This window comes from Mustelus asterias, chromosome 4, assembly GCF_964213995.1.
Source record: "Mustelus asterias chromosome 4, sMusAst1.hap1.1, whole genome shotgun sequence".
Lineage (NCBI taxonomy): Eukaryota > Metazoa > Chordata > Chondrichthyes > Carcharhiniformes > Triakidae > Mustelus > Mustelus asterias.
The window spans coordinates 26,855,235-26,874,654 of record NC_135804.1 but is presented as its reverse complement, the minus strand read 5'-3'; the positions used below and the strand labels follow the sequence as shown (position 1 = coordinate 26,874,654).

Sequence of the window (19,420 nt, the reverse complement as noted above, 5' to 3'; positions counted from 1 at the left end):
GTAAGCCTACTTGTGACACTAATAAATAAGCTTAAACTATTTTGCCATCACACATATATGCACACATGCACACACACACACAGTTTCAACTCCTTCATTTCAATGACGATTGCAAAATTTTGGGTCTAAATAGTTCACCAAGGAAATATTAAGTTAATTGATTTCTATTTTGCTATGGTAAATCTTTGACCTTAGACATCTTCTCATAAGAAAGATGTGATTTTCTTGGCATTCCTTTAGCACATTGTTGCTATTTGTAGATTTTAGTCAATGTAAGGCATTGCAGTTCAGACTTTCTTCCAACACTTAACAAATGTGCACCCATGTGCATACTGTTAGTGGAGCAGCATGTTACTGGAACGTTACCAGTTAGTTACATTACAATGCATTGAAGACCATATCAACATCCATCACCTACCTCTTGTCTATTATGAAGAGGGTAAATACCATACTATCAAACTAAAGCTAATCATCAATTTATTTATAAATAGATTTTTTTAACAAAGGGTAGAGTAATGGTACCAATTCTTGGGATACAATAAAGATAAAATCCATTCATAAGGAGTCAAATATCCTCTTCTGGAAATTGTTTCTTTCCTACACCACTCATTATATCATGAGACTTTTGACCAGAAGGCTAGTGCGAATGCATGAGTACACATTGGGTTCATAAAGGTGATAAGATTCTTGAGACTATCGAAGGGATGGTTACATTTTCTTAATTTTTCAAAGATCCAGCCATACTGGAATAGATGACCTGAAGTGAACATCCATCCCACTGTGCCGTTGTCTTCTGGATCTTGCTTTTCTGACCGCAGATGCTCACACCCTATCTCGCATAAAGTTCCATATGCTGTCACCCTAGTCTGTGCTGTTCCTTACTGGGAGAAGCAAGAAGATAGGAACATGTCACCAACTGCTGCAGGAATGGAGAATTCAGTGTTTGCTCCCCCCCCCCCCCCCCCCCCCCCCCCACCACTCTCCCTCTCCCCATTATAGCCACCTTGACCTTGCATCATAATTTATTGATAATTACAGTAATGTCAACATATTCAATATGGCATTTACAATAGTGATGCAAACACAAAATATACAACAATACCCATACGTAAAATTTACATATATGTGTTCATATAGTCCAGAAATGTAGTGCAAAAATTATCTTGTAGTGTACCTGATTGAAGATGCATGGGATTTCTCCAGTCAGAAGGGTGAGGTGATGCTATTTCCATAACCAGCCTCATTATCGTAATATCAGAACATTTTTTTTAAAAAGCCTTCTGCCTTCCACTTGTACTCTCTTCACCTTAATTTTTATTTTACACTTCAGGTGGCGTGCCTAGTGAAGCGCGCATGTGTGACTACACAGGACGATATTACTGCAGCAGCTGCCACTGGAATGATGCAGCAGTCATCCCAGCACGTGTCATACACAACTGGGACTTTGAAACCCATAAAGTGAGTGCCATGGATGAGATAACATTTTGGTTTTGGGAGGGGGACGAATGTGGTAACAGATATGAAGATGGAAACTGAAAAATAGTCAAGCGAGTCCCTTAGAAAATTATATTGGCCTTAACCAGAGTTGCCATTTCAAGTCAAAAAAAATGTATCTTGCAACATGTCTTTTGCAGCATTTGATCCTACAAGGTAGAATTCACGTGCATCGGTTTCAGGTTTTCTCCTTTTACTCACCACACAACTTGTTGAAATTGTGGGAAAAGTATGAAATGAAACAATGATTCCGTATATAAAGAGTATTTGTTTTTGGAAGAGGTACACAGTATACCAGCAACAAGGTCAAACTGTTGCAGATTATTAAAGTAATTAACTTGAGATTGTTTGCAGGGCTCAGCCTGGTGCGCGGCAACTTACATGGCACGTAATCACATATCCACTATTTCTTTATGTATGCAAAACAAAGTGAATACAATTATTGTGTTTTAGACTGCAGCAGATCACTTTTCATAGGCCCCTGAAATTAGCCTTCAATCACAAATCGACACCATCACTATGACTGCTTATTTCTACCTTTTTTTAAATATTCATTGCTAGATGGCAATCACCAATAATAATTCTGGCTCCTGTTTGCTCATCCATCCTGGTTGGGGTCAGATATTTAAAGTGGCACAAGCAGCTTCGTCAAGATGTGCTTTTCTCCAAAACAAAAGAGCTACCATCTTCAGTATGTAAGAAAACTTTGTGCAATATACCAATCCACCTAATCCCATGAACAAATATAAAAATATATGGCCCGATTTTCACTGTGAATCGGACCATTTCCCAACTTTGTGATCCTGGCCCTTGCATGGGCTAGAGTTATGATGGTAATCCCTGAAATCTCCCCTGTACCAAACCTCCCCCCCCCCCCCCCCCCCCGTCCCACTGTGCTGCCTATTTACCTTGCTCCCATTTCAACCTTTGCCCAGTGTCCACTATTTGCAGAAATCTTGAACACTGTAAGGCTATAAGCAAGTCCTGGAAATGCTTGTGAAACTGTCAAAATAAACAAACTCCTTCAAAATCCACTTAATAAAAAATCTACCCTATTAAGTTGCCATAAAGCTATTAAGGCAAGCTGAGAGTCCTCCTGACAGTTCATAAACAACCCCTGCTGAGCTGAATCCATTAGTTAAGTTTAGAACTCAGCCATACATTCACAACTGTGTGAACAAAAACTCTTGAGCCTAATACAGAAGAACTTTAAAGTCACCAAAAAAAGCTCAACTATATGTTCAAACTTTAAAGCAAGGAAACAGATGTCTGAGCTGTCATTGAATGAAAAGATTACGTCAATTGACATAGTCAAAACTGCCAACATTCTACAATGTATAAGAACATTTAATTAAGTGGATAATGTACTCTAATGCATCTGAAAACTTTTCCACTTTTGCAGAACTGGTCAATTTAATGGTCACTTACCTTTAAAGAACAAAGCCCGGTTATCAATTGCTACATTAAAAACATACCGTTAAGTCCCACGTTTTGCGACTTCCTTATTTGCATTTTCACCTACCTGCGCTGTGCGCTTTGTACACTATCGCCTATTGCGTGAACAATATTCATTCATCCATATTTTTCTCCCTCTCCCTTTCCCCAGGATGTTTGGCTGGTGTTGAGTGTTAGTGTATTGATTCATGCGAGAAGGAGTTTCCTGACATTGAGGCGTTACAGTAACTTGTCTTCTTGCCTATGCTGTACTTTTGTTTTGGTGAAATGATTATTATTCTGGGAGCTGAAGTACAGCCTGACCAATTTTGAAATCTTTATCAATGTACTGTATTGTGCAGCTTCACAGGAATGTAATGTCTGCAAACAGTGGGACTCTACCTTATCTTTTAGCATTTTATTATGACATGAAGTTGGCAACACCTTTGTCAGAAGGAACCCAGTTACAGAACAGAGCCCCACCCCCATGCTTCATAACTTCACAAGCTGCTTTTAACCATACTACTTCCAGAAGCTAGCCACCTTCTCAAAATCACAGCCTGAAATGCCTAACCCTCAATGCAGTCAATGATGTTGGGAGTGCTGTGTACATGCTGATGACCCACACCGATAAAACTTGCCAATAACAGGCATGGGGTCAGGTATCCCCCAATCAGGTCTCGCCCACCATGTCTTTGGATGGCACTTCTCCATTTAGACTTGGACAGAGAGATGAAGATCCAGCCCATCATCTTTGATGAATTTAAGATAGGTCTAGTTGAAAATCATAGTAGCATTAAGACCACAACATACCTTGGACAACATTTTGTAAACTGTGAGAAAATGGGACCAGTGTGGGATGTTTTGATGCATTACTTGGAAGAGAGTGCGAATACATTTAAACTTGACACTTGCAGATGCTACCTGAGGTTGTACTACATGGGCCTTTGCCTGATTCTCTTTTCCTCCCCTTGTTTTCTTGCCATTAGGTGTGCCGTTATAGTATGAGGTACCTCACACTGATGATTTCCCGGCCAGTACTAAAACTTAGAGCGATTAATCCACTTCTCTTCAACTATGTGGAGGAACTGGTGGAAATTCGGGTATGGCGAGATCCAGCGTACGCTTTACACCTGAACATGTGCAACAAATAAGCCTGCTTTGTATGTTAATAAAGATTTTAACTAGAAAATAATGTACGAATGGAGCCACCTTATATTAAGTTGATCCTTCTCTACACCCTAGCTATGACTCTTAACACATTCTGCACTGTCTCCTTTCCTTCTCTATGTACAGCATGCTGTGTCTGTATAGCGCACAGAAAACAATACTTTTCATGGTATGCTAATACATGTGACAATAAATCAAATCAAAAAATGTTAGGAAGAACTGTACATAGAACATAGATAGAACAGCACAGAACAGGCCCTTCGGCCCACGATGTTGTGCCGAGCTTTATCTGAAACCAAGATCAAGCTATCCCACTCCCTATCATCCTGGTGTGCTCCATGTGCCTATCCAATAACCGCTTAAATGTTCCTAAAGTATCTGACTCCACTATCACTGCAGGCAGTCCATTCCACACCCCAACCACTCTCTGCGTAAAGAACCTACCTCTGATATCCTTCCTATATCTCCCACCACGAACCCTGTAGTTATGCCCCCTTGTTCACAGCTCTATCCACTTGAGTGGCAACCTTTAGAGATCTGTGGATATGGACCCCAAGATCTCTCTATTCCTCCACAGTCTTCAGAACCCTACCTTTGACCCTGTAATCACATTTAAATTAGTCCCACCAAAATGAATCACCTCACATTTATCAGAGTTAAACTCCATTTGCCATTTTTCAGCCCAGCTTTGCATCCTATCTATGTCTCTTTGCAGCCTACAACAGCCCTCCACCTCATCCACTACTCCACCAATCTTGGTGTCATCAGCAAATTTACTGATCCACCCTTCAGCCCCCTCCTCTAAGTCATTAATAAAAATCACAAAGAGCAGAGGACCAAGCACTGATCCCTGTGGCACTCCGCTAGCAACCTGCCTCCAATCCGAAAATTTTCCATCGACCACCACCCTCTGTCTTCGATCAGACAGCCAGTTACCTATCCAATCGGCCAGCTTTCCCTCTATCCCACACCTCCTCACTTTCATCATAAGCCGACCATGGGGGACCTTATCAAACGCCTTACTAAAATCCATGTACATGACATCAACTGTTTGTAATTACAGACCCTGTAAATACAAACAGTGATTTGACTTATTACATTTGCATCAATATTGCCCCTTTTGTTTCAATGCTGTCCTTGAAGACTTTCCACAAAAGTTAATCTTCCTTTTAGAATTTTTAAAGTAGCTACAGAATTTAACCTGTAGAGATTTTTTTTAAGCATCCAGAATTTATGTCATGTGAAGAAAGCAACTTTGAACCTATCTTTCCCCTTGTGCTTGGAATGATTGAGAGTTTAGCCTGTTTGAGTCCTCTGCCCTGAACATTTAGCAGAGTATTTCAGGCTGAAATGTTAAACTGAGTAGAGTTAGTTTGTGATAACATGTTCTACTATCCACTAAGTTAGTTTCTATTTACTTACTTCAATTGTGCAGTTTTTAAAAATTGGATCTTATTCAAAATTTTAGTGACATATCTTGAAGGTGTGTGGCGCTTATAAAAATTGGTTGTTTAGTTAACATGCATCGTGTTTGGTTTCTGCCTGTAGAAACTCCGACAAGACATCCTGCTAATGAAACCCTATTTCATTACCTGTAAGGAGGCAATGGAGGCAAGGCTGCTGCTACAGGTTAGTTTGTTCTGTCACGAGAGCAATGTCCATAGGTGATGTTGTATGCTGTAATATTGATTCAAATAGGAAAACAAAATCAACATTTTGGTCCAAATTGGCTATTCTGAAATTGAGGTTGTAAGAAAAAATACATTATATCCATCCTTTATGGAAGAAATATTCAGTGTTTGTCTAAATGTTTGTGTTTGCAGTTACAGGATCGCCAGCACTTTGTGGAAAATGATGAGATGTATTCCTTACAGGATTTAATTGACATTGCCACTGGGCGCCTCAGCTGCACTTTAACTGAAATCCACACCATCTTTGCAAAGCACATCAAGCTGGACTGTGAGGTACATTCAGACTTTTACTGTTAAAGAACCCTTTAAGATTGCAGGTGAGGTCCCAGAGGATTGGAGGATAGCTAATGTGGTCCCGTTATTTAAGAAGGGTAGGAAGGATAACCTGGGTAATTATAGGCCGGTGAGCTTGACGTCCGTGGTGGGGAAGTTGTTGGAGAAGATTCTTAGAGATAGGATGTATGCGCATTTAGAAAGGAATAAACTCATTAACGATAGTCAGCATGGTTTTGTGAGAGGGAGGTCATGCCTCACTAACCTGGTGGTGTTTTTTGAAGAAGTGACCAGAATGGTTGACGAAGGAAGGGCCGTGGATGTTGTCTATATGGACTTTAGTAAAGCGTTTGACAAAGTCCCTCATGGTAGGCTAGTGAAAAAGGTTGGATCTCATGGGTGGAGAACTGGCTTGGTCATAGAAAGAAGTTTAACAACACCAGGTTAAAGTCCAACAGGTTTATTTGGTAGCAAAAGCCACGCAAAAGTGTGGCTTTTGCTACCAAATAAACCTGTTGGACTTTAACCTGGTGTTGTTAAACTTCTTACTGTGTTTACCCCAGTCCAACGCCGGCATCTCCACATCTTGGTCATAGAAGACAGAGGGTGGTAGTGGAAGGGTCTTTTTCCGGCTGGAGGCCTGTGACTAGTGGCGTTCTGCAGGGCTCTGTATTGGGACCTCTGCTGTTTGTGATTTATATAAATGATCTGGAAGAAGGAGTAACTGGGGTGATCAGTAAGTTTGCGGACGACACAAAACTGGCAGGACTTGCAGATAGTGAGGAACATTGTCAGAGGCTACAGAAGGATATAGATAGGCTGGAAATTTGGGCAAAGAAATGGCAGATGGAGTTCAATCCTGATAAATGTGAAGTGATGCATTTTGGTGGGAATAATGTAGGGAGGAGCTACACGATAAATGGAAGAACCATAAAGGGTGTAGAGACGCAGAGGGACCTGGGTGTGCAAGTCCACAGATCTTTGAAGGTGACGTCACAGGTGGAGAAGGTGGTGAAGAAGGCATATGGCATGCTTGCCTTTATAGGACGGGGCATGGAGTATAAAAGTTGGGGTCTGATGTTGCAGATGTATAGAACGTTGGTTCGGCCGCATTTGGGATACTGCGTCCAGTTCTGGTCGCCACACTACCAGAAGGACGTGGAGGCTTTGGAGAGAGTACAGAGGAGGTTTACCAGGATGTTGCCTGGTATGGAGGGGCTTGGTTATGAGGAGAGATTGGGGAAACTGGGGTTGTTCTCCTTGGAAAGACGGAGGATGAGGGGAGACTTAATAGAGGTGTATAAAATTATGAAAGGCATAGATGGGGTGAACGGTGGGAAGCTTTTCCCCGGGTCGGTGGTGACGTTCACGAGGGGTCATAGGTTCAAGGTGAAGGGGGGGAGGTTTAACACAGATATCAGAAGGACATATTTTACACAGAGGGTCGTGGGGGCCTGGAATGTGTTGCCAGGCAAGGTGGTGGAGGCGGACACACTGGGAACGTTTAAGACTTATCTAGACAGCTATATGAACGGAGTGGGAATGGAGGGATACAAAAGAGTGGTCTAGTTTGGACCAGGGAGCGGCGCGGGCTAATTGTTCTTTGTTTCTTGTTTCAAGGCTTCATTCTATGATCATCTTGCTGGTGCCAGTACAGAGCGAGACTGCGGATAGTTGGGAACCTGTCTCGGGGGCAGGGAATTCAGATGGTGTTCGTAAAGCAGAAGTGGAAATGAATAGGGTTGGGAAGCATTTTCTGATCGGGGCCAGTGTGATCTCCTGGACTCGTTTCGATCGCCACAGGGGGTCGGAGAGGAATTTCCCAGATTTTTTTTTCCCCATATTGGCCCTGGGGTTTTCACTCTGGGTTTTCGCCTCTCCCTGGAGATCACATGGTCTGGAATGGGGGGGTGGGGGTGAGTTAATAGGTTGTGATGAACAAAGCATCGTAGCTGTGAGGGACAGCTCGGTGGATAGGATATTAGGATGTAGATAGGCTGGAAAATTGGGCGGGGATTCAGGATTCAATCCTGGACCGGGGAGTGGCGCGGGCTTGGAGGGCCGAAGGGCCTGTTCCTGTGCTGTATTGTTCTTTGTTTGTTCTTATTACATCAGTCTTCAAAAGGAACTAGGTTTTTAGTTGCAGGAAGCACGGCCCTCAAACTTTACCCCCTCCTTTCATCCAATAGAAAAATATTGCATTTTTATTGTGCTTCTTTAAAGAGAGTTACAATGTTGTTTCTCAGAGTGATTTTTTTATGTCACATTTTTCAGAAAGAGAAATTGTTAAACATGTTTTTGCTGTGTATGATTTTCCATCACGTAATTTACTTAAAAGCCTTGCAAGTCATACTTCAAAACAGTAAAGTATTTGGCTTAAATATTGTATCAATTATGCATATAACTATTAAACAAAGGAAATACTCAGCAGACCAGAGAACATCTGTGCAGAAGGATTTCCAGCATCTGTCATATCAGTTATATGGCTGGCTTTCTACATTGTACTCTTGGCTTCATTGTATATTTTTACCAATAGAGCTAGTCACACCCCCTCAATGGGGATTTGAGCAATAGTTATGTCACTGGGCTAGGAATAAAGAGATCTGGATTAAAGCTCCAGAGACTCGAGTTCAAGCCCGCTGTGGCAGCTGGTGGAATTTAAATTCAATGAATGAATAAATCTGGAATAAAAAGTTAATCTCAGTAATGGTGGTTGTGAAACAACCAGAATGTCATAAAAAGCCCATCTTATTCACATGTCCTTTAGGGAAGGAAATCTGCTGCCTTTACCCAGTCTGACTTACGCGTGACTCCAGACACCCTTTAGGGAAGGAAATCTGTTGCCTTTACCTGGTCTGGCTTATGTATGATTCCACACACACAGCAATATGGTTGTCTTTTAACTGTCCCCTGAAATGGTCAAGTAAAGCACTCAGCATGAGAGAATTTTTCTCCTCATCTCCATCTTAGATAGGAGATCCCAATTTTAAAACTGTTCCTATACAGCCCAGTAATCATAAGACCATTAGGTATAGGAGCAGAATTAGGCCACTCGACCCATCGAGTCTGCTCCGCCATTCAATCATGGCTGATTATTTTTCTCATCCCCATTCTCCTGCCTTTTCCCCATAACCCCTGATCCCCTTATTAATCAAGAACCTATCTATCTGTCTTAAAGACATTCAATGACCTGGCCTCCACAGCCTTCTGCTGCAAAGTGTTCCACAGACCAATCATTATCCATTAGTTTTGTTTAAATGTTCTCTGCGTTAATATATAACATTGTATTTGCAACCTTTTGGGTGCTTAATTTCCCCGTGTATATGTTATTATATCATAATTTTCTTATCAATTGATATTTTCATGTGATAAGCAAAGTTTATTGACAATGTTCGGTTCAGTAGTATTCCACGTGATGTATCTGCAGGAAAACAATTTTCAATCTCTACTCAAAGGCATCAAATTTATAAGTAAAATGTTACGATACCGCTGCAAATTCTTTATCCCGATGATTGTACGAAGCTGTATTTTTAAGTTACGAATTGGACCAAAATCAATCTTTTGAATCTATGGCTTGTTTTGCAGCGATGTCAGGCCAAAGGTTTTGTCTGCGAGTTGTGCAAAGAGGGAGATGTGCTCTTTCCATTTGATAGCCACACATCAGTATGCCAGGATTGTTCAGCTGTATTCCACAGGTTGGTGCAAAGAAATCCAGCTAATGTTTGCTTCACTTCCTGGTTGGCGGTAGATGTTCGGGCCCAATTACACTGTAGGTGTCAATTCCAGGCTCTTAAATTTGAAGCTTGACTCATGGTAATTGAATGACTGTAAGTTTGTACATCAAGAAGTTCATGTTAGGATGCAGTTATATAGGACGGATGCTTCATTTTTCTTTTAAACAAGAAGTGCATTGTAACTGTGTGCTAATATTGCCAATCCATGATCTGATTGAAGGCTGCTGCTACTTTACCACCCTCAAGAAAGAAATGAGGATTTGAGAGGAGTGCACAATAAAACTTAAATAGAGGACATGAAACTTTCAAAAGATATAGAAATCATAGAAACCCGACAGTGCAGAAGGAGGCCATTCGGCCCATCGAGTCTGCACCGACCACAATCCCACCCAGGCCCAACCCCCACATATTTACCCACTAATCCCTCTAACCTACGCATCCCAGGACTCTAAGGGACAATTTTTAACCTGGCCAATCAACTTAACCCGCACATCTTTGGACCGTGGGAGGAAACCGGAGCACCCGGAGGAAACCCACGCAGACACGAGGAGAATGTGCAAACTCCACACAGACAGTGACTCGAGCCGGGAATCGGACCCGGGACCCTGGAGCTGTGAAGCAGCAGTGCTAACCACTGTGCTACCGTGCCGCCCTGAACATGTTGACCACTAAGCACACCAAGATTCATTGGTCTATCTTGTCTTTCCTAGAATAGATATCATAGAATCACTACAGTACAGGAGGCCATTCAGTCCATCGGGCCCCCACCAATCATGGTAATATAATGCTGGTAATATAATATAATCATATAATGCTGAGCTTTGCAGCTTGTCTGGCTAAAATGATCAAGCTGAAATTGAACAATGGAAACCAAAATGGACTTGAGGATCACTGCTGCCTCGATTTGTATAAATACTTTGGATTCAAAAATTCAATATTGCAAATGATACCAAACCAAGGAGACAGCACGGCAGCTCTGAAATTAGCATGTGTTGGATAAAACATGTAAATGGGCAGGAAATTCACATAAAAACAGAAAATGCTGGAAATACTTAATGGGTCAGGCAGCACCTGCGAGGCAAAAAGTTAACATTTCAGGTTGATGGTTCTTCTTCAGAACTGGTCATGAAGGGTCATCAACCTGAAACATTAGCTCGGTTTCTCTCCAGAGATGCTACCTGACCCATATTTTTTTGTTTTTTATTCTGATTTTCAGCATTTGCTATACTTTTACTTCTGCATTAGTGAAGAATGACATGAAGTTTAATTTAGAAAAATATAATGAAGAAATATTGAGTAATTCCCCCAAGTCTTGAATGGTGTTGAAATAGCTAAGTATAAAGTATAGGGTGGCACAGTGGTTAGCACTGCTGCCTCACCGCGCCAGGGACCCAGGTTCAATTCCGGCCTCAGGTCACTGTCTGTGTGGAGTTTGCACCTTCTCCCTGTGTTTGCATGGGTTTCCTCCGGGTTCTCCAGTTTCCTCCCACGGTCCAAAGATGTGCGGTTTAGATTGATTGGCCATGATAAATTGCCCCTTAGTGTCAGGGGAAATAGTGGGGTGAATGCGTGGGGTTACGGAGATGGGGCCTGGGTGGGATTGAGCCTGCACCAATCACTCAATTACCATGATTGGTGCGGGCCCGATGGACTGAATGGCCTCCTGTACTGTAGTGATTCTATGATATCTATTCTAGGAAAGACAAGATAGACCAATGAATCTTGGTGTGCTTAGTGGTCAACATGTCCAATGTGGCACAGTAATCATCGAAGTCAATGGAATGTTCAGGTTGTCTTATAGTAGAATGCAGGAAGCTGTGACTGAACTGTAAAGCATTCTGTTTAGTACCTTCAGTGCAATGTCCAGTTCTGGTTGCTGAGATGAGTGAGATATACAAGCACTGAAGACAACGCAGAAGCGTGCCACAAGGCTAATCCATTGTCAAAGGTCTGATTTATGAGAAAAGATTGAGGGAACGAGGATGTGTCAGCATGGAAAGAGGATGTTTGAGTGGTGATCATAGGGATGTATAATGTTCCAGTAACGAAAATGGTAAATCCAAAAGCGAGTGTAAGTTGGGAGATATGAATAAATGAGTAACATGGAAGTTCAGGGTGTATCAATAAATTCTTCTTTAAGTAATCAACCTGTGATATAGAATCCCAAGAAGCGTAATGGAGGTAAAAACACTGCAATCTTTGAAGACGTACAAGGAACTTAATGTGTTCGAAGGTGGATGAATTAAGATTTTGAATTTGTAACTTCTTCGGGGGTGTATTCTGCTGTGATTGAATGTAACTTCTTAATGTAACTAATTCTGTTATCTTTAGAGTTTCAAACTTTCAGGGTTATTCAGATGCAATTCTACATTTGGTTTTCTTTTAAAGTTTACTCGATCCGTTTTTAAAAATCTGATTGACCTAATGCTAGAAGGCAGGGCGACCAATACGAAGCCTGTTCTCAGCACTTCTGTGGCTGCTCATCAAGGTGTGCCAGAACGCGTACTGAATTAAATACTCATAAAAGTTCAGTAGGATCCAACTATTTCTTCAAAAGGGTGGCATTTTTCTACTTCTCCGTTTCTTCCTTTCCATCCTTTATGGCAGAGCATTTTCTTTGTCTGTCTTGTGGAATACTACACAGATGAGGCCCAGGCCAGGGAAGCAACTTAAAAACTAAATACAGTCCTATTGTATCGAGGAACCATCTATTGCAGTGTGTCATTGTGCTTTTAAAGGTAGAGTAGTGAAGGAAAAGAGGGGGAGTATGATAACTCGAGCTGATATTACAACGTCAGAAACATGAATAAAAGTGAGCTTGAGTGATTAATATCAGTGCACTGGAGTATATAGTCAGAAGAGTAGAACATAATGCAATATGCAGTAGTGCGTATATGTCGATCAATATTTCAGATCTAAGTATTGTATTATTGGGACATGCTGACTTTGTGGAGCAGGGTAAATAAACTCAGAAAATGTTGGAAAATCTCAGCGGGTCTGACTGCATCTGTGGAGAGAGAATAGAGCCAACATTTCAGGTCTGGATGTCCTCTTGTCAGAGCTGAAGACAAAAAAAGGATGAGATTTACACTGTTGTATATCTCATCCTATTTCCTTTGTCTTCAGCTCTGATGAAGGGTTGTTCAGACTTGAAATGTTGGCTCTATTCTCTCTCCACAAGTGCAGTCAGACTTGTTGAGATTTTCCAGCATTTTCTGTTTTTCTTTCAGATTCCAGCATCCACAGTAATTTGCTTTGATATTAGGGTAAATAAACGATTGCTGAGAATAGGGACTGAAGCTATGAGAAGGGAATTAAGAAATGGCAGTACGATGGCACAGTGGTCAGCACTGCTGCCTCACAGCGCTAGGATCCTAGGTTCAATTCCGGCCTCGGGTCACTGGCTGTGTGGAGTTTGCACATTCTCCCCGTGTCTGCATGGGTTTCCTCCGGGTGCTCCGGTTTCCTCCCACAGTCCAAAGATGTGTGGGTTAGGTTGATTGGCCATGCTAAATTGACCCTAGTGTCAAGGGGATGGACAGGGTAAATGCGTGGGGTTGCAGGAATAGGGCCTGGGTGAAATTGTGATCGGTACAGACTTGATGGGCTGAATGGCCTCCTTCTGTACTGTAGAGATTCTATAAATTGAGAATGTTTATAGAGGGGCAAGGAAGTAAAAGATTTTCATCAAACTAATAAATAGAATCTCAAACTGATAAACTGACTATGCAACTGTGAATTTTGTATCCAGAGTATATGAACTCTACATGAAAAGGTGGAATATGAGTTTCGGATCAACTGCTTGACAGAGAATGGCATGTGCATAGAACAGACTGCCTTGAGAGATTGTTGGGGTGAAACAAATGGTATAATTTGAGCTTTGGGACCAGCCTGACAACTATAATGTTCCCATGCAATTTAATGTAAATCAGAGACACCATGTGTTGTCTCTAAACATTGATTTGCAATAATGTGTATCTTTCTGTAACCAGTATTTTACAATGCTCTCTGTTTTTTTTTATTTGCAGAGATTGTTATTACGACAATTCCACCACTTGTCCAAGGTGCCCGCGGCTGTCAATGAGAAGACAGTCGCAAATTGGGCCGACTCACCCAGACTGAAACTGAGCCCAAATGAAGAATCGTCAACTGAGAATTTTGTAATGCTGTTCATTTCATATCCTGCCAGCAAACTAAGTTTAAAAACTTGTTGGGATGATGATGTAGATGTTAACAATGGAATTGTTTGCTTCCATTAGTGGACCATATGAGGCATGGGAATCTGATATAAATGAACATATAAGAGATTAAAGATTATCCCTGATGTTGGAAGTCCAACTGTTGATGAAAGGCTAAAATGGCAGCTTCCCTAGCGAATCAAAGCAGCAGTTTTAGAAATTAAAATCTGATCAGCATAATATTAAGAGCAGTGTACTTATACACATACCTTCCTGAGCACTTTCCATTTAGAATATATTTCAATTTTGTTATATATTTAGTCCATCTCCATCTGATTGACTGCAGAAACACATACTATGTATTTAAATGGATTCCAGGAAAAGCATCCTGGTCTGTGTGAGATAATTCATGAAGAGAGAGCTTGCAGCTACACAGCACTTTTATCACATTCTTGGGATGAAGACAAAATGTTAGTAATGCTGCCCGTTTTTATTTTCTGCTCACTGGCATCAGTCTGGACTCGGCAAAGGAGAAATTCCAACTCAAATGACCTGTTCTCTGTTAAATCGACCGTCAAGATTAATGGAACAGATGTTTAAGTTGGCAATTAATTATAGATCTGGGCTTGTTAGTATGTCAGATTTCATCTTTGTCAAATCCCGATTATTTGGTTCAAAACTAGAAACTGAACTGCGAGAAAAGAAGGGGTAGAGATTGAGTTCATGGGAATTGTGCCAATAGGAAGCAGAAAAATTGATCATTTAGGAGGCCAGTGCCCCAGCCTACGTGAAGAAATGGAGGTTCAAAATGCCTTGCCGTTTTTTTTAAAAATCGTGAACCCTGTGCAACAGTGGATTGTAGACAATGATAAATTGATAGCAGCAAGCTGACAGCAAGGGTCACTTCCACTTGTCAGTTTGAAAACAGTTGCATGTCTTGACACCCAGGAAAAATCCATTATTGTGCAATGTTTGAATCTCCAAACCAAGCTGCTAAGATATCTACACAGTTGATTCTGCTGATCTAATGTATAGGGGTCATTACCTATTTACCTGAGGGAGTTTAGCAGATCCCGATTATGCACAGAGAAGCTTTATGAACTGAAGCCACACTGCCCACTGGTGCAAAATGCTGGTAAGCTTTCCGTTGTTTTTCAGCCAGGACCATATATAAGGACATTTGCTTACTACATTATTTAAAGCAGAATTCGAAGAATCTAGTTTCCAGTGATAGGTCCAGCCCTCCATGGCCCATAGGGCTAGTTGGTCAATCAATAAGACTACATTTCAATGCTACAAGTCTGCTTGGTGCAGATATGGAGTTTGGCTGTGGTAATTTGATTTGAAATGGGACATCTGGATTTTAATTTCAGTCTTGTTGAAAATAATGATAAACTAATAATCATTATGTTAAAGAGAACACCTTGACGTTGGACCAGTTGCATTTTTAAAGAGAATGAAATAACTAATGTAATCCATGCTATATTGTAATTCCCAATGTAATTCATTGAGTTTGATGAAAAACAGTGCCATATTAATCACAGTTAAACATTCTGATTTCAACTTTAGATCATTTATTTCCTTTTGGGACACAGCTTTTTAGAAGTTTGCCATAACAGCCGATGGGGACCATGATGACCACCCTGGGTGTTTATCCCCACTTGTTGCATTTATCACCAGTATTCTTTTGCCGATGCTAAGGTTTTAGTTATTCAATAGGAAAGAGGAATGACAAAATGACAAGAAATGATTTGGTTTCATACACCTGATGAAATAATAACAATCAGTTCTGCAACAATGGCTCTTCCACCACTTACACTGACTTTGACAATCTGATTAAGGATTTGTTTGTGGGGGGGGGGGGATTACATTGCATTTTTACAGGTTGATATTTCAGTCTGATGTTTTCTCTTGAATAGTTAATTAGCACTCGATAATGATGCAGTTTGGCTGGTAGATAATTTCTCTGAGGCATTATGCAGATATCAGCACTGAAAAAAAGATCGAAAGGAAAATAGAGATACCTTTGACTCAGCATAAAGAGATCGTTACAGTCGGTTTTCCCTTTTCTGGCGTATTGTGCCTTCCTTGATTGTTTTAAGATTATCACAATGGAGGGAAGGGAGAGGAAGAATTGACACACTATTAGATGGTGCATACCTTGATCCACTGGCTTGTTTCCCCATTCTCGATGAACTCTAAAGTAAAATATAATTAAATACTGTGCAATCATTTAAATTCTTACCCACCAGTACTATATATAGAATCATGCTGCTAATTCAAAATTTTGTATCACAAACTGCATTTTGTAGCACTAAATATTGTTAAACACTTTGTTGAAATGGTTTAAATCCCTAAGTATTACTATTCAGACCTCCTTCTAAAGTAATTGTGCATTCACCATTTTATTCATCTCTTTCAAAATCATTTGTCTTTTCAAAATTCAAATATAACTTGTAGTCAACAGAGGCCAATCTGATGAGTGGTCTGGTCTGTGCACTGTCTGCGTTCTTTTTCTGTTCTTCTTAAAATCAGGCCAACAGATGTTTCATTTTAACCCTTTTACTAAAAATGATCCATTTGAAAACATATCCAATAAAGAAATGCAGACCATTGAATATTGATGTAGGACATTGATTCTGGTTCTGTATTGTTCCTCCACTTTGTTTGGCATTGAAAAGATTGTGAATAAATACAGAAAATTGCTGGTATGCACCAGCAGATTGATCAGTCTTTGAAAGAGAAAACATAGGCTAAGATTTGAAGTTAATTATTATCAGGAAATTCTTGCAGGTCAGGCAAGATTCTTCTAAGATCTGTGGAAAATTCTCAAAGGGTTCGGTTTATGTTTCCGATCTATGAATCCTTGGGGTTTTGATGAAAAGTTATGAATATGAAACATTGGATATATAAAAGAACAAAGACCTGAAATGTTGCTCCAACCTTTTTTTCCTGTCTCCAGAGATGCTGCCTAACCTGCTAAATGATTCCTGCATTTTCTGCTTTTATTTCAGATTTGTAGCATCTTCGATATTTTTCATGTCATTAGCGTTTATTCTTTGGTTAATTTATTGAGTGTAAATTGATCAAAGCTTTATTTTCTTTTAAAAGCTGACCAACCTGATGCAGATTTCCACCACTTGCATAATATTCTTAAGTCTTGGCATATATCCAGAGGTACTAGTTTTAAATTTGACCAACAAAGTGTGATTGATGATGTACCTCCAGTAGTAACACTTAGAAAATACATTTCATAAAATGAATAGTTTATTTCTTTGTACAGGTGCTTTTAAAATAACAAATATTGAAATTTATTCCATAATTCCAGCTTCCCCCCCCCTTGTTAGAAAATGATGGTTCTTGGCATAACTATTCATTATATATTTGTGTGTATATAAACTACCAGGGATTATATATATTATATATATTCACATATAGTTATGATGTAATTTAATTTGCATATGAATCATGAAAAAGAACACTTGTATACTTGTCCATTAAGGTCACCTCTTGACATCATGCATTGTTCCTTCTCAAACATACTGTCTATGGTGCTTAAAATACATTGGGGACCATTTATTGTAATGTATAGAATAAATATTTAATAAATTATATTTCAAGGTTTGTTCATTTCCTTCATTGAAATTCTGTTCAAAGTTTTTTGAGCATTTCCTATATTATCTAAATGAAAACTGAAATGTTTGCTCACGACACGGTAGCACAATGGTTAGCACTGCTGCTTCACAGCTCTAGGGACCTGGGTTCAATTTCCGGCTTGGGTCACTGTCTGTGTGGAGTTTGCACATTCTCCTCGTGTCTGCGTGGGTTTCCTCCCACAGTCCAAAGATGTGCGGGTTAGGTTGATTGGCCATGGTAAAAATTGCCCTTCGTGTCCTGAGATGTGGAGGTTAGAGGGATTGGTGGGTAAATATGTAGGGATATGGGGGGTAGGGCCTGGATGGGATTGTGGTCGGTGCAGACTCAATGGGCCGAATGGCCTCTTTCTGTACTGTAGGGTTTCTATGATTCTATGACACAATGTTAAGATTTTGATAATTTTACTCATTTTTAGCGTTGCTGGTCAGTAACCTCTATGGATTTTATTATTTAACCACAATTTAAATGATTTGATTCATTTTGAATTTCTGTCATGAGACAATGGGGAGTCGAGACAACTGGTGAACTACACTCAACTGGTGAACTACACTCAATGATATTAAACTTTAAGTAAGAGTTTTTAAAATCAACTTTGAGGGAATGGTCGAAGAGTAGTTTGAACTTTGGATGACTTAAACCTACACATTGATTTAACTGACTAACTATAATTGTAGGACAGAATTTCTATATTAGAGGGAAACTATTCTTTCTGTTTAACATTGATAGGAAGTGTTTTTTTTAATGAATGTCTTTATTGAGGGTTTTCCATTTTACCACAAGAGGCAAGAAATCCCCAAAATCTAGTGATCATTATTCCACATACAGAAAAGACCAGCATATACTCATACAACTGGTTCAGATTATAAATCATTGCAGTTGTTGTCTTTTGTATATACTAATGAAACAATATCGGAAAGAGTGGGGGATCTCAGGATAACAGGATAAGCACCATGGTGTGCACCTCCTCCACAGTATAATAAAGACAGATTTACACAATATATGGGATCACTTGCGGGGCAAAATACAACTAATCAGGACCTAACTCAGCATCCCCAGACCTCCAAGCAATGAAAGGATACTGGCACAGTGATTAGCACCGCTGCCTCACAGCGCCAGGAACCCAGGTTCAATTCCTGGCTTGGGTCACTGTCTGTGCTGAGTCTGCACATTCTCCCCGTCTGCATAGGTTTCCTCCGGGTGCTCCGGTTTCCTCCCACAATCCAAAAGACATGCTGATTAGGTGCATTTGCTATGCTAAATTCTCCCTCAGTGTACCCAAACAGGCGCTGGAGTGTGGCGTCTAGGGGATTTTCACAGTTACTTCACTGCAGTGTTAATGTAAGCCTACTTGTGACTAATAAATAAAGTTTTTACTAGAAAAGGGGGAACATCAGGCTACTGCCATCCGTATAAGATGTGGCTGTGTACATTCATACAGGAGTTAGTAAGCTAAGGATTTGTGCCACGCCAAAACACTCAACACAATAAACCTCACTGTAGCCATATCAGAGATGTCGTTTAGGATCAATCATCACTGGAAAACCTAATCCATCCCCCCCCCCCCCAAGGAAACCCTACTGACAAGGTGGTAAATCATCAAGACACGGGAAAACTCGGGGAGGATATAATTTTCCTCCTTACAAGATGAGGAAAACCCTCTAGAATTAAATATGATAGGTGTGATTTTCTGGCTGCAAGCACCCCAAGACCAGAAATTCCCACCCAAGGTCAACGGACCTTTAATGGTCCGCTGAATTTTCTGTCCCACCTGCAATGATTCCCACAGCTG

The 19,420-nt window shown here is 40.5% G+C and overlaps 1 protein-coding gene across 2 annotated transcripts in view; it reads left to right on the top strand.

The window, feature by feature from the left end:
• def8 (differentially expressed in FDCP 8 homolog) overlaps positions 1-17,592 on the top strand; it is a 36,334-nt gene extending 18,742 nt beyond the window's left edge. For both annotated transcript variants that reach the window (XM_078210702.1, XM_078210701.1), the window contains exons 7-12: positions 1,331-1,458; positions 3,918-4,031; positions 5,647-5,727; positions 5,922-6,062; positions 9,648-9,757; positions 13,825-17,592. In XM_078210702.1, the coding sequence (XP_078066828.1) occupies positions 1,331-1,458; positions 3,918-4,031; positions 5,647-5,727; positions 5,922-6,062; positions 9,648-9,757; positions 13,825-13,918 (668 nt within the window). In that variant the 3' untranslated portion in view covers positions 13,919-17,592. The remainder of the gene's footprint in view (positions 1-1,330; positions 1,459-3,917; positions 4,032-5,646; positions 5,728-5,921; positions 6,063-9,647; positions 9,758-13,824) is intronic.
• The last annotated feature ends 1,828 nt before the right edge of the window (positions 17,593-19,420 follow it).